The 16,666-nt window shown below is 40.0% G+C and overlaps 1 protein-coding gene across 3 annotated transcripts in view; it reads left to right on the top strand.

Moving 5' to 3' along the window:
• Positions 1-9,028: 9,028 nt before the first annotated feature.
• Positions 9,029-16,666, top strand: part of flna (filamin A, alpha (actin binding protein 280)) — a 49,593-nt gene continuing 41,955 nt past the window's right edge. For all 3 annotated transcript variants that reach the window (XM_086070063.1, XM_086070062.1, XM_086070061.1), the window contains exons 1-2: positions 9,029-9,374; positions 15,916-16,374. In XM_086070063.1, the coding sequence (XP_085926189.1) occupies positions 16,005-16,374 (370 nt within the window). In that variant the 5' untranslated portion in view covers positions 9,029-9,374; positions 15,916-16,004. The remainder of the gene's footprint in view (positions 9,375-15,915; positions 16,375-16,666) is intronic.

Below are 16,666 nucleotides of genomic sequence, written 5' to 3'. Positions count from 1 at the left end.
ACAGTACAAGCATATTATTCATGGTTGAGAAGAAACACATAGGAAAGACTGGCTTTTCCACACCAGTATTACACCAAGCATTACAGGCCACTGTTGTTTTTTTTGTCCCCCCCCCCCCCCCCCTGTTTTTTAGGGTCTTGTTTCGTCATATTTTCATTTGTATGTGGTAGCGCATTCCCAAAGCGCATTCCAAACGAGAGAAGTTAGTGGCCTAATAAGTGTGATGAGTAACACAGTGCCAGCCAATCCAGAGTGGTAAAGGTTATGGAGGTGTATTGACCATTTGCACCGAAGTCACGTGATCACGTGACTGCCCTATGACGGACGGCGGAAGGAAATGATTATTGAATGAAAGTGGACGTGACCCGGAGTGACTTAGTGACTTATCCACTGTTATTTTACAAATTAAAAGTTATTATTGCAATCTACTACTTCAACCGAAGTTCGCCTGTCAGTCGAAGTGGCACATTTAGTCGGTACTCATAGAGCGCGATATTTACTTTAGTTGGAGAGCGCTAGTTTGAAAACAGCCCCTTACCTTCTGTTGCTTGCTTTTTTTACCAAGTTAATCAAATCGCCGATTTAGCCGGAATTCACAGCGCACGACCTATATCATTCTGTAGTCAATGCCGTCTCTTCTCCTTACGCCGGGGCTGATTCAAAAGCTTGTCGCTGGATGAGTCTCTGGGACGAGATGCTACGCTCACACCCGGGGGTCAATATACCTTGTAATGCAAAGGTAAAACTTGTTTGTCATGCTAACTGACTTATTTTTACATAGTTCATTCTATATTGAAACGCTGAGATGATGTTATGTTATTATGTTTACTAGCATGGAACAAATGACTATCGTAGTGGCGAGCTATGCGGTAATTTCATGAATATGACTCCGCCTCCAGAGTGAAAAACTCCAAGCACAAAGACGAAATCCCCCATTATTAACCAGTCAAATGCACTTAATAGTTTTGAAGAAGGTGCATTTTAAAACTAAGTTGTGTGTTCGTGCATTTGGAGCGGACGCTAATTATCTGGTTTGTTATTGTGATTTGAAACACACAATTCGACACTTCTGTTACAATCTTTGTTAGAGTGTACGTTTACTAGTAAAATGTATGAACATTTATCTACTAATTACAACAATTATCTATTAACCTCGCAAAAAATGATCGCTGCAAATTCGTGAATACTTTGTGGGCTGCCAGTCCTTTCTGTTGATTGCTGCTATCCATCGAAGTCGTTTGTCTTCATTACTAGGTATGTGATAAAAAGCAACATTTGGTGTCCTCCCATGTCTGTCTGTACAACCGACCGCAAAGCAAGATATGACCATTTTATAAGATAATCGATTAGATAAAGGACTTTACGCTGTATGAGATTCAATGGTTACAATACATGCAAGTGGCTCTTTTGCCGTCCAGTGTCCCCGAGGGGGCGTTCCCATTAGGGCTGTGACGTCATGTGCAAAAGATCAATAACAGAGCTGCCACAAAATAAACTACAAGAATAACAGACGATTTTGGGAACACTTTGGAGAAGGGTAACAATGACTTTACACGTCAAATTAATTTGATATTGCTATGCTGTCAGGGTTGCTTGAACAGAGAGAGAGAGAGAGACGCGCGCGCACACACAGCAGACATCATCACATCCAGACATTTTCACTGCATGCTTCTGTTAATCTTGCATGAGGTCATTACGCTTTCCCCTTCATATGAGCTTCCAGTGGATCCAGATGTAAGACGAGAGATTTGGTGTCACCTTACATTTGATCACACACTCCTATGACCAGACTAACACAAAGGTCGTCTGGAAACACAACCAGACACTACGACACACACAACTCAAATGCAGCGCTTGAGTCACACAGGTGCGGCGTGTTTGTTTGAGGTGCAGGTATCTGCTTGTCATCATGTGTGCCATGATGCACATCAATCACACACAAATGAAAAGTCAGTGATCCAGTGGGGTCATGATGATGTCATTGCGTCTGAAACATCTGATCCATCTTAGTGTACTGTGCACACTATTTCACAACATGCTTTCATTGCATAGATTAACACGACGAAGGAAATGTATTCATTGTGGAGGAATTAGAGCGAGAAAGATTCGCAGGAGGCAAGATGGAGGAAGGGGGGGAACAAATGTGAGAGAGCTCAGTCATTCATAGCTGCTGTCTGCATCCCTCCGCCCCCTTAAAAGGGCAAAACTACTGAAGCTCATCCCTCCACCCGTGTCTTAGTGCGCCCCTTCACCATTAGCTCAAAAGTGAATTTAATGTTGTATGTTCCTCCTAGGATCCAGGCTCATAACAAAACAATACCCTACTGTCACTCTACAGAAACCAGGACTGCAAAAACATTTTCCACATTGCAATCTGCACATCTCTCTGGATCACATTCAAGCTCTTGTTTGTTGGCTTTTTTCCTAGTCCTCAACTGGTCTCTCACAGATCATCTTCTCTCTTTAGTTTAACAAGACCCGACAGGGGCATGCTGGTCAAGAGGGAATTCAATACTGCTTGCTTGGGGAAAGAGCCAAAGACAAGAAAAAATAAGAGCGCGCACACACACACACACACATGGGGAGGCGGGGCAGGCTTGGGGGTGTGGGGGGTAGTAGGGGCTGGAGGGGTGGCCGAAATGAACAGTGTAAAAGTGGAAGAAAGACAGGCAGAGAGAGAGGAAGAGAAAGCTTTCCTTAAAAGGCTGTGTTTGTAGATAGAGAAGGGCGTCTCAGTGTTTAAATGTATGAGTGAGCATTCCCAAGATATTCTCTAATCTATTTGCTAACAGGTGGGTGTGGGGCATCAAGAGTTTCATAAGAAAGACTTGTTTGTAGAGAGACGTTTACTTAAATGTTTGTATGTGTACATTTTGATAGGAAAAGATTTGTTTGTAGTGTTGTCACATCTGTTTTTGGGGAAACACACACACATAGATATATACACATTCTGCACAGGTATGCATATGCTTGAACACACACTCATTGCACTTGACACATGTAGTCCAAACATCAATTAATCTGGGAAAAGGTCCAGATTTCGGTCCCTACCAATTTGTCAATCCTCTTGTCCAATCTGTGTGATTGTCTTAATATGGCCAGGGAGTGGAAAGACACCCATGTAGGAGTCACTCAAGTAAATGTCCCGAAGATACTCGCCTCTTTTTCCAAACAAGAGTCAAGTGTTTATTTAATCTGTGAAAGGAGCCTACATTATGTGGGATTTTGCTAGTTACTAGAAGATGAGGCCGTTTCGAATACTGTTGTTTTTCACTACATTTGATTGATCTGGAACAGTAACAGGTTAAGCTTGCTTGTTTTTGTGTGTGTGTTTTTTTCAGTGCAGGAAAATACATTTTATTTGTAATACAGAATATTATATCCATTGTGTTACTGTGTAGTCATACATTTATCACAATTGTAAAGTGCTGGTGAATCATTTATTTTCCTACAGTATTTGACGTGATTGTTATTGTGCAACTGCCACCTCGCTCTGTCCTTTCCTGTGTGGTGTGGCAGAGCTCTCTGACCCTAGTAACCAAGGGAACCAGTATGAATAGTGTGTTCCATTTTTCAGTGATTCACCTAGGTGACGTTTGTGCAGTCTTTATAATTCTTTCTCAATGCAAGGTCCACAATTGCAGCAACAGTTGATCATCGGTCCATGATGTAATGCATCACTCACTACAAGTCAACTGGAATGGACAATTACACCAAGTTTATGGGCACAAATAGTGTGCCTCAAAATCAACTTTTTTTTTTCCATTAAGAAAAGAGGTCAAATTTCTACAGTAGAGCGTAAATAGATGGTGTTTAACTGTAAATGCCAATAATTGCTCACTCGCATGGACCAGCGAACCAGACTTTACTGTAATGCACACTGACCACAGTCCGCACCGAGGCACAGTACCCAAAGAAGAGGTCGGAAGTCCTGTGATGTTATGACTCAGCCTGTTGAAGACATCATTGGCTTCAATGTGGTGAGTCACTGTGATTACTGCTCTCTCTGTCCTAAATCTTCATCATACATTACAATGTGCTTGTGGTAGTAGTTTTAGGAATGTACAGTAGGTGTGGGGTGTCTACAGTATTTCTTAGTGTTTTTGTTTCATGACAGCAAACTGTTGGTCTCAAGCAGCAGGATTCTGTTGGTTGTATTGCATTTGTTTTGCTTTGTTTGGATTTGTGTTGTGTTTGTATACATCTGGGGGGGACCACTTACCAGTCCAAAAATGTGTGTGGAAAGTCTGCAATTAAACCAAACCTCATAAAAGGTATTCAAATGATGAGCCACATCACATGCGAAAAGGACTGTCATTGTAAAATATAAACATATCGTAACCCTAATTTCTGGCGGACGACAACTTATGATTCAGTATAGCTTCCCAACATACACATTGACAGTATGCATGTTTCTGGAGTAAACCAGCTACCTACAGTGAGTACGAATTTTTGTACCACTTTTGTAGAAGGGCTGTCAATTTCTAGACCCTGATCGTAAAACTGGCACAAGAGGGCACCCGATGCTGAGTGGCTGACTGGTTAGCACGTCCGCCTCCCAGTGCAGAGGACGTGAGATTGAGTCCAGGCTTCGGTCTTCCTGGGTGGAGTTTGCATGTTCTCCCCGTGCTTGCGTGGGTTTTCTCCGGATACTCCGGTTTCCTCCCACATTCCAAAGACATGCATGGCAGGTTAATTGAACACTCTATAGGTGTGATTGTGAGTGTGGATGGTTGTTCGTCTCTGTGTGCCCTGCGATTGGCTGGCAACCAGTTAAGGGTGTACCCCGCCTACTGCCCGAAGCCAGCTGGGATAGGCTCCAGCGACCCTTGTGAGGACAAGCGGTTAAGAAAATGGATGGATGGATAAAATGCATAAGTGTCTTGTTCATCAAGTCTATGTACAGACAATAAGAATATATGACTTTCAATGGCCATGGTAGCAGATATCAAAGGTAAGAAAAGGGGACTTTCTGATGTTAACCAATTAGTGGTGCGACTAATTGAGGTCAAAAGTCAAATCATGTTTTGCCCCCCCCCCCCTCCCAAAAAAAGTCAATCGTGCATTTTAGAATTTTCTTTTTAAAAAAAAAGAAATTATTGGTCTAGTTGAGTTGCCAAAGTTATTCTTCACAACTCATGTATTTCAACTATAATGAAGCCATTGGCTTAATATGATAGGTGAGATGTGATTTCAGTTTTGATTTCACCGAGCATGTGAAATAAGAACACCTTCTCAAGACCTTATTATTATGTGCTGGTAGTAATCAAAGTGCTAAGTCTGCTTTGTCATGGTGGAGACATCATGATGTGATGTGATGGGCTGTGGTTGGTGCAGAAAACAGCTGGTTGAGTTGACACTGTGACGTGAATCTTTAAAGTTGTTTTTCACCAAAAATCGAAAAGAAAAATGTCTTCATTCCGCCATCCACATTGTGATGCTTTTATGGGTAGTAATTAGCCAACTAGTGACTGAACACAAGTAAGATTCAATGTGCTTGATTTTTGTTTCTTCCACTGCTGTTTCTGTGCAATTTACCTGCTTTAAGTGGTCATAAAGCTCCTTTATATATTTCACAAGTCTAAAAATGGGCTTTGCTTTAACGAGTAACATTTTTCCACATCTCCAGTTGGTTATATGGGGTCAAGGTTTATGTGTGTTGAGTGCCTTAGACTTGGAGACAAATATGGGGATTAGTTGAGACAGCAAGAAAAATTTAATTGTTGAATTGCCCCCCAAAAAAGTGACATTTTCCTTTTATATTTGTAAAAAGCGTGCATGCAAAAATTAATATAAGTTAATGTGTGTATAAGCTCAAGGAAGGTTGCCACTTGGCTCACGTACAGCTTCATATAGTTGTGCACAAGACAGTGAACAAGAGGCAGAAAGACAAGAGCCAAAGGCCATTTTAAACAATCACCTTCATCACTTCCAGTCAAACATTGAACCTCTTTAGTTTCCTTAACTGGCTAGCAAAGACGAGTTTTGTTATGAGGCTTTCAGTTGGCGCCGCACTACTCTGATTTTTAACTACTGACTCTAAAACTATTAAAAGCAGACCCTGTCTCTGTTACTGTCGTTATCCGTTACATTGCATCCTTTTACGTCTAATCTCCCCATGCACAGCAGATCTATAAATCCTGAAAATGATCCATTTGAAATGGCATTAACAATGAGTCCAATATGGTTTGGCTTTGTAATCACAGAAAATGTATACATGTTTGCACGACATGCTATAAGGCTTAAGCAATAATATTAGATATATTCTACCTAGGCAGCGCAGTGATGTAGTGGTTAGCATGTCTGCCTAGCAGTCAGGAGATCATGTCCCAAGCTCAAGTTGTTAGCCCAATTGTCCATCCACCTTATTCCTGAGGGCTCTGATGTATAAACAATTATGGGCGTGACTTCCTGTAAGACACCAGTAGTATCGAGCCATTTGTTACAACGGCTTTCGATTCTCAGCGCGGTTTATTTGAACGTTTTTTTGTTTTTCTTTGCTAAATAATCGTAAGCATCTGTAGCATTTATAAATACCTTGCACAACTTCAGAATTTGTTGGCGGTTGGACTAACAACCAGAGTAAATTGAACCTGTGGCGACAAAGAGCAATGTTTTGAACATGCACTTTGGACAAAGAGAGAATGTTATTGTAAGAATCTCTACAGTTTCCAGCACCTATATGAATGAATGAATGAATGAATTAATTAATTAATGGATTAATGAATGAATGAATGAACACAGAAAGATTAGTTTTAAAATCTTGATTTGAAAAGTTTACCTAAAGTTGCACTCATTTCCTTTTGCGGACAAAGAGCCCGTCAAACTTTAGACTTGCATTACGACAACTACAGAAGAAGATTCATTGGTAAAGATTGAGAGCCATGTCACAATATGGGGAAATACTTTAATATCAGTCAGGCAATAATATGGAGTTTTCGTGTGTGTGGACTATTGCTGGTCAGTGCTCAGTATTAACTCATTCACTGCCATTGACGGCTATAGATGTCAAAAATTCATTTGAACTATTTCAATTAGTTTAACATTTGTTTCCACTTTTGTTAACAAGAGTATGAAAACCTGTCCTTATTGTACATTTATAACAGATATAAAATTTGTAATTAATCGTGAGTTAACTATTGAAGTCATGCGATTAATTACAAATAAAACATTTAATCGCCTGACGTTTTTTTTATCGTGATTAATCACATTAATTCACTAGTTAACTCACGATTAATCACACATTTTATATCTGTTATAAATGTACAATAAAAAAAATCTAGGTTTTCATACTCTCGTTAACAAAAGTGGAAAAAAAAATTAACTAATAGAAATAGTTCAAATGAATTTTTGACGTCTATAGCCGTCAATGGCAATTCCAGCACAGACATAAAATATTGTTCACCAATTCAGTATTTTAATCATAATCTGCATATAATGTTGCTGTTATTATGTACCAGGATTTCCGTGATGTGGCTATTATGCAGTGGGAAGTAATGGGTTTTATATAAGATTAAGGGTATGGCTGAGTCCTACAACTTTGCTTTAAAATAAGATAGCGCCAAACTTCTTTTGACAATACGCAACCAACTTTGTTGCTGTGTCGGTAACAAATCTAACGATACACCTCAGAGTTTTTAAGATTGCTCATTGCCTCACCGGCTGGCAGTTGAAGTGACAAGCGTTCAGGAAGTAGCAAAACATGCAACTGTGCGGTACCGTAAGCGGGATTGAAATGTTTTCTCTTATAAACTATGACAACTAATGTTCCCATATTAGTTCATACCGGAGTTCACACGCATCATTCACACAAAGAGTCCTGGGGCGCAGGAATAAGGTGGATAGGTATGAATGTGAGGGGATTATTTGTTATTTGTTATTATTTACTAGCTCAGGTTGAACCCCGCCAGCAGGCCAAAGTAGGTTGAGATCCAGTTACTTGAAGTAGTACATTGGGGCCTATTCCTAAGAGCATTATTGACCCTAGTTAAATTTGGTTAAATTGGAGCATACTGTATTCCTCCATTCAAATTGAAATAAGCAAAAGCATGATATTTGGAAGATTATCCAGATTTTTTAATTAAATCTGATAAAAATCATAAATATTATTATAAATGTTATAACCTGTTCAATATTTGCAATTGCAAATACTCTATGGTTAACAGAGGTCAGCTAAACCAATTATATGAAATAACCAACTATGCAGCAACACAAAGCTTGTTAGCCGAGTGCCATATTTCTTCTTCTACTACTTTTTCCTTTGTATTTTTTCCCCTCCCTGCCTCTCACAGGTTATTCTTGGTACTACTATATGTCAGACATTTTTCAGAAAGATTGCACCCACCCTGCATCAAAAGTCAAAATTGTTCCGTTTATAATGAACCAATATAACAATAAATAAAAGCGAATATTTTTATTTTAAAATCTTGACCATATATTGGCATTTGTACATATGTCATTTACAACAGCGCTTGAACTGTGGGTGTACTATGATATATTATGAAACCATTTAACGCAACCTTAACTGAAATTATATGCTGAAATTATATGCATCTCATGCGTGCGTTAGATGGATGGATAGATTGCTATTTTTATCATTATTATTTCCTGGAAAAAGCCACATCAGGCCAAAAAAATAAATAAATGCGTGAAAGATCTGCTAATGTAACTTCTACGAACTCCACATGGATGATGTCACTGACCGCCTGGCTCACAGGCCCAACAGCAAACATCTGGCTGTAATTAATACAACACGCACACACACACACACACATGCAAAGAGGTTAGAGTTTATAAGTAGAAGTTTTCATGGCGTTTCCAGAGAGTCATCGATTCCCTGTCTTTCTGCCTCTCTCTTTCTCTCTCTCTCTCTCTCTCTCTCCATCCCTCCTCGTGTATTCCCTCTGTTCTGTCTCCACTCCTCCTCTGCTTATGTCCTCCCACCACTGATGAATTGTAAGCAGAACATTCTTGCCTTTTGAGCACTCAGCTGGGGGCTTGGGGGCTCACATTATATACACACACTCGCAAGTAGAATTATCGAGGTGCGTGCGCCGCACGAGGCGATGACATCACACCTTTAATATCCTTTAGGCGCGGTCGTGACGTCACTGCCGAAAGAAGAGGCGAGCCGAGGCAGTCAGTGACACCCCCACAGCACCTCTGATGCTCCCACTCGTCCACCAATTAAAGCACTAGACCTCAGAAGAGAGTCCGGCAGCAAAAAGAGCGCAGGGAGTACTTTTTTTCCTCTTCTGTTTGCACCAGCACGAGCCTCTAAACTTTAAAAGTCCATTCCCTCCTGCTGGAAGCTCGCGTGGGGAGGACCCACGCAGGACAGCGGAGACAGACAGGCTCACACTCCACGAGTTCATGTAAGTTTGTTTTTGAAAAGACCCTTGTCAAATAAAGTGCGAGATTGTTTTGTTCAAATTTGGTGTGTGTCAGTGTAAGTGTGTGACGCAATCCCATGTAAACATTCGGCTACCTTTTTTTTTTTTTTACCCGATTCACGCACGCGTGCAGGTGACCGTGCCGTGGATTTCAGACCTTGCGGTTTGATCGTGCATGAACACGCAAACATGTATCTTGCCTGTCTGATCCTCTGTTAGCCAGGCTTCATATATGGCGTCTCACCAAATAAGGTAATCCAGGGACAGTTTTATCTATTTATTTTTTAAACCAGAGATTGGTTGATTGGTAATTTCACGTTGCATTATGAATTATAATAAATGTACACCTAACACGAGAACGTGTTTAAGTCAACTGATGATTGAAAAGTTTGTGATTTGGGGTGGGAAATTAAATTGGGGAAAAAAATAGGTAGCCATATTCTCTGCCACCTCACTTTTACTTCTTTTTTTTTGCGGGCCATGTCAAATGTCATTTTCACACTCTAAAAACAGATGGGTCAAAAGTAACCCAATTATGGATCAGAAATGGACCAACCCACTTTATGGGTCAATTTGACCCAGCTTTCTGGGTTGTTTTATTCAAAATGACCCAATTTTTGACACAAGAAAAGCATCTGACAAATATTTAATAAGTTGTTTTACTCTGAAAGACCCATTTCTTGACTCAAAGTTAGGGCAAATCAACCCAAATAGAGGATTGAACGATTGGTCAATTTTTTACGCATAGTTGGGTTATTTTTGACCCAACTGTTTTTAGAGTGTAGTATATGCCACGGGGCACTGAATAATGGATTGCGGGCCACAAATGGGCCCCGGGCCATAGTTTGGAGACTTTCTTAATATGTTCAAGTTTCACTCATTCTACACGTTTTATTGGGTATAACCTCAAAACAAATTGTGGTTAACTGTTTGGCACACTGCAGCATGTGTCTTTTTGACTGAACAAAGCACATCTTTGTGTTCCGCTCGCCCACTTTGATGCTGTTTAACTTGTGTCCCTATTAATCTCAGGATTAGTTATTAGGGGATTCCTACGGAGCCCCTAAGGTGACACGGAGGTGGCACAACACTTTGAGTGCCAGATTGCTGTTTAGCAAATGCAGAATTAGTGACTGGTGTCTGGCCTAAAAAGTTGGAAGAGTGTAGTGGGATCTTTTGAAACAGTAGTGAAGGAGAATATTCCTAAAAGTACAACATAGTTGGATGTAATGCTGTTCAATTAAGGTGTTGTTTTTTAAGTGTCTCCTGAAGAGACAATAGACGCCTTCTTAAAATAATCACCTAAGTCATTTTTTCGGATTTTTCCGGAAATACAAAAATTTAACCTTTTGCATCATAAGGAGATGATAAAGGCAAAACAAAAAAAAATGACTCAGGCAATTATTTCAAGAGTGTGACGATATGCAAAAGAAGAATCAAGATTGTATATCAGTTAGGAATTTTGGTCCAATTTGCTTCTTTTTTGCTCTATTGGTCGTTATTTTAGTCTAGTTTGTGTATACAGTACATCCAATTGGAAGTTAATGGTGCATACATATTTTGTTTTTTATGAAACTGAATGAATAAAATTATCTTTTCAGGAAATTACTGTACGCTACAATGTTAGATTTGATTGATTTGTTGATGTTATGCACCATCAGCAAGAGAAGTTGTTGCCAAGTGTGGCTGCTAATGGCCAAATAAACAAGATAATGACACATTACAGGAGCAAATAATATGTAGAGTGTAAAATAAGAAGTGCTATTTCTAACTGTGCCACTGTTATTGTCGTCACATTTAACTCGTGATCCTGTCGCTTCGATCAAATTCCGAGGGGAGCATGTGGATCTGAAATGATGATTGTAACTATTTTACATGCATATTTGACACTTGGTGCAGTGTGCGGCTTGGTTAGAGGCGTTTGTTTCTTCTGCTCGGCTGTGTGGCTGGCTGGGTGTGGTCGGCTGTGACGATAGCTGCTGGCATGGCCAGCTGGCACCCAACTGCATCACAGGGGAGAGGAAGCAAGTTAGGACCGAGGTGAGGCATGTGTTTCACCAATGAGGAGTTTAATCCGTTAATCATCTCTGCACACACATCACCTGACCACTTCTCCTTCAGAAAACTATTTTTGAATCCCTCAAATTCTGCATGTAAAGCCTTGATCTTGTCACATGAGTGACAAAGATCGTCATTTTCAAAGGCTCTTTTATGTAATAATTATCATTATTGCCTTGATATCCAACAACTAGTTCCATTATGAACAAACCTGTTCCAAACAAGCAACTTGAGCAGACTCTAATGACTCATTTACAAACCTTTTACAAGGAAAGGCCACAGAATCAGTTGGTGAGTACCCCATCAGAACAGCTGGTTTATTATGTTGTGATATTATTACATTTTCTTTAGCAGATTGTTGATTCATTATCGACATTATAGTTTACTATTGGGTAGTTTGTCTGACTTGAGTATAGAATATCTAGCTTTAGGATGCATTCATTATACTGAGAGGAGAAATGTCATTGGAAAAGACAATGCCCTTCTATTAAAGGTGTTTCAGACAATTGAAGGTCATAAAAATCAAATCAAAGGCAAATCTAAGATTATGATAGATGTGAGTATCCCTTTATCATTTATTTTCAGGATAAGCTAAAAACAGTTTGACGTGACAGACAGAGTGAGTGCAGTACAACAATTAGTCACTAGAGGGAGACAAAGAATATGTCAAAAGTACCAGCAACATCTGTTCAGCCATCAGGGTCGTGGTCGTGTTTGTGCTGTTGTTTATGTAATACCATTGGAACAGCTAACGACCAAGTAAACATTTCGCATACTCTACTTCCTCCCAAGGAGCCCTGCAGAGATTATTACAGCTCTTACCTAGTTCATTATGACATGTTGATACAGATTTTAGCAGTGGATTATATGTGTAAGCCAATGAAAATGTTGGTAAATTAAAATAAATTCCATACCTCATTGGATCAAAGTCAAAGCACTCAATGGCGAGAGAGTGTAAGAGTGATATTGGGGTTATATTAAGTATGGGGCTCCAGAGCTGGGCTTCTATTGGGTTGTTATAGTGTTTGGGGGGGCATTCCTCAAATTCTCCATTGACCAGACACACACAGCCACACACCCACGCGCACTAAGAGAGACAAAGGCAAAGCATTCGGAAATGGCTGCAGGCCACACCGAGTTTGCTGGCACTGAGCTCCTTATTTAGTCAAAGAAGCTGCAGTCACATCTCTCCCCGTCTTTACAGCCACTACTGCCTTGTTTCTTAGTGAGGAATCTAAATACTTTAAACTAGTGGCGCTTGTGATGTTCATAAAGTTAGGGAGCCTAATCCCTTTGACAGTAAGAGTTACTAAATAAAACATGCAATCAATCACTATCAGAGTTTGGAAGCACACTAATTCAGAGTTTCAAACTTTTACTGACATCACAATACATTCATGTAAATAACTATAATTTGAAATCATAATCGCGAAATAACAATGACTATTTTCAATAGTTTATTTTGTAAAATACTATATTTTAATATGACCAGCCAATAATAACACTGGTTAACAACTCAAGACATTTTGGTGCCAAGAAACGGGTTTAGGGTATTTTGATGTCACTGAATCTGAAAATGACATAGGATTGTTAATGCAATATCATAAAAGACGGCAATCGTCGCAGCGAACCATATGTGCAAATCATGTTTCATGTGAAAATCAAGCAAACATTTAAGAAATTAGGCAATATTAGCAGTAAACAGATCTTTTTAACGCAAAAACAGGTGATGTCAAAGCACAAACACTAATTTTAGTAACGATCAAAGTACATTTCGGAAAGTGTCCAAAAAGTACATTTTCAATTCATTTTCAAAAATATGAATATCTGAAAAACTAGAGACAATTCACAGAAACACATGTCATTTTTAGATTGAACAGCCCAAAATTACACAGAAACAATTAAAGTGTCTTTGGCACACCATGTAAAAAAATTATAGTATTAGAAATACAATTTTTGTAAAAGAGTGTAGTGTCTACATACTGAACAAACATGAAAAAATATTTTGGCAATGACTGATGCTGTTAATTCACGGCAGTTGTAGCATCAACATTACAATGGGTGGTGGCTGTGGAAATTATCTTGTTTCACTTAATTGGTCCTAAAAGGAATTATTTGCAATAAATAAACACATTAATGAACAATCTTTAAATTGTCTGTCTGTCGTCTGTCTGTCTGTGACTATGGTGATGGGAAGAACAATTAAATATACTTCCACTAGATGGCACAAGGAATATCGATTTTTTTTGTGTGTGTGTTTTTGTGAAAACTTATTTTTAATGCAAAATCTGCTAATGGAAACAGTTCGGAAATTGCTAAATAAGTTATTGTTGAGGAAAAAAATGCATATACAGTATTAAACACAAACTTGGATGGAAAAGCCTTTTTCAACAGTATCATAAATATTGTGTGACCCATTTTGGATCTCGACCCAAAGTTCAAATCAAATTAACATTAGGAGCACTCACTCATTTTCTGGGTTTGGCCTCTGCCTCATAGAGAGCTAAATCAGGCATCTTATTAATTGCCAGTACTTTATGTTCACATGGCAAGATGCATGAATAGGATGAATACATTTCTCACTATAACCAGCGTTAACATGTGCAAAAGAGACAGCTGATGTGAAATGTTTGGTGATGCTTTTGTTCTCATCAGTACAGAAAAGCCAAAGTGGGGGTGGCTAAAGTCTGCGTCTACATATTGTTACTCTGTGACATCTTTAAAGATAAGACTGCACACAACAGACAATGATGCCATCGCCAGTGACAGTTACGGCCTTTCACCACTCAAACATAAATGTTCACGACTGGACATGAGTAAAAGCCGAAAATTATGACATAGGCAAAAAATAAAACTGCAACATGCATGATGCCTTTGGGCACCAGTTCACCACCAAGGACCACTGTAGGTCTGTTATGATGGGACAATGGGATTGGTAGAAGTAATCTTTTGAAAATATAAACAGATATTTGTAGAAATAAAGTGTTGCATTTTTATATTTCAGCTTCTTACCTTGTTAACACACTGCTGATAGTAGTTGACAATAATTGTGAGGAAAGATTGCGATGATCCGTCTTCACATAGATGAATAGCATGAATTATTCATAACATAATTAGTAATGGTGGGCGGCACAGCGGACGACTGGTTAGCACATCCGTCTCCTAGTGCAGAGGTCGTAAGATTGAATCCGGTCTCCGTACTTCCTGTGTGGAGTTTGTATGTTCTCCTTGTGCCTGTGTAGGTTTTCTCCCGGTACTCCAGTTTCCTCCCACATTATGAAAAACATGCATGATAGGTTAATTGAATTATCTGAATTGTCCCTATAGGTGTGATTGTGAATGATTGTGTTTGTCTGTGTGTGCCTTGGGATTGGCTGGCAACCAGTTCAGGGTGTACTGCCTACTGCCCAAAGACTTGCTGGGATAGGCTCCAGCATACCCATGGCCCTCATGTTGATAAGTGGTTAAGGTATGATGGATGGATGGATGGATAATTAGTAAAGATAATGTAAGCACTTTCACTTTCCTCAGCCTACACCAGCTGAATTTGGGCAAGAGACAGGGTAGCCTACACCATGGACTGGTTGCTATTCAATCGCAGGACATAAACAAACAACCATTCACGCTCACATTTACACTAAGGGACAATAAAGTGTTCCATCAACCCAACATGCAAGTTTTTGCAATAAAGAAGTAGGCTACATGATGAAAACCCACATACAGAGTAGAGAACGTGCAAAGTCCACAGGGAAGGCCAGAGCCAAGAACCTTAGAACTGTGTGGCCGATGTGCAGACCACTGGTGCACTGCACTGCCTTGGAATGTAGTACTGTCTGAACAGTACTGTATATTCATAAGTGCAAGTGTTGGGCATAAGTGGAAGGATTGGGAATGTCACAAAAAAATTTAATCAAAATCTAATTTGACAAGTTTGACTTCCTCAAATATAATTGTTATACAAATCTAAGATGTATGTATGCTTAGATTGAGTAAAATATAGTTACAGTGCGAGCTTAGTTTTGTAGAGCATTGACAAAGTTTGACAGTTTATACTTTTTTTTTTAAGCTTTAAGATTTTTTTTAGGAGGAGGAGCTAAGCATTCCGGAAGTGTACCGGGATCCAATTGGAATCATACATGGATTAAAACAGTAATAAAGACTTCAAAAGTATATTTCGCAGTCTGCAACACAATAATATCCATAATTTGTTTTGTATTTATTATTTTTACCGTTCGTCCTCATTCCTTATCCTCGCTGACTGTGGGCAAGAGGCGGGGGGAGAAATTCAATGGGTTAAAAAAGAAGTCTGTAATGGTGGCCGGAGGCAACTTGGTTTTCGCCACTGCACTTTCGTCCCCCTAAATTAACACGTACTCGTTTACATCTCGAACAAATTCATTTATTTTTGCGTGCCATTATAAGTCATGTTTCCAACTTTCCCTCTTGATTTGTTTCTGTCAAACAGACAATATCGAGTGACAGAGAGAAGGAAAAGTTGAACAGACTCCACCCAGAAACAAGGCAGCGAACCGAGAGACAGCCGACGCTATAAAAATGAGTGGTTCCCACCCCCGGCTCCACCAGAGCGCCGCGCCCGCTCCCAACGCTCTCTCCCCGGACAAGGACGCAGAAATGCCCGCCACGGAGAAAGACCTGGCCGAGGACGCTCCTTGGAAGAAGATCCAGCAGAACACGTTCACCCGCTGGTGTAACGAACACCTGAAATGTGTGAACAAGCGAATTGGCAACTTGCAGACTGACCTCGGCGATGGGCTGCGGCTCATCGGGCTGCTGGAGGTGCTGTCCCAGAAGAAGATGTTCCGAAAGTACAACCAGAGGCCCACCTTCCGCCAGATGCAGCTGGAGAACGTGTCCGTGGCCCTGGAGTTCTTGGACAAGGAGAGCATCAAGCTGGTGTCCATCGGTGAGTCATGATAAGTGCAACGAGTGAATCGGCAATGATTGAGTTTATGCTGCTTTAACTTCGCTGAGCTAAAATATGCTAATCTAAAGCATAGCTATTGATTCTACCCTGCTGCCCAAAAAGAAAGGCTTTGATTTCCGACATAATGTTCCGTTTGTTCCCATTCACATGCATCACTAATCACTCTGGACCAGGTGCAGTGATTACGTTGTGTCCCAATTACACATGAATTCTCTGTAAAAGACGAGACTGGTTTAGTTCAATGATGAGCAACTGTAGTGGAGCTATACAA

This window comes from Leptonotus elevatus, chromosome 2 (assembly GCF_054856555.1).
Source record: "Leptonotus elevatus isolate MCC_2025b chromosome 2, RoL_Lele_1.0, whole genome shotgun sequence".
NCBI lineage: Eukaryota > Metazoa > Chordata > Actinopteri > Syngnathiformes > Syngnathidae > Leptonotus > Leptonotus elevatus.
Note: the sequence above shows the minus strand (reverse complement) of the source record. Positions and strands in the feature narration are given on the sequence as shown.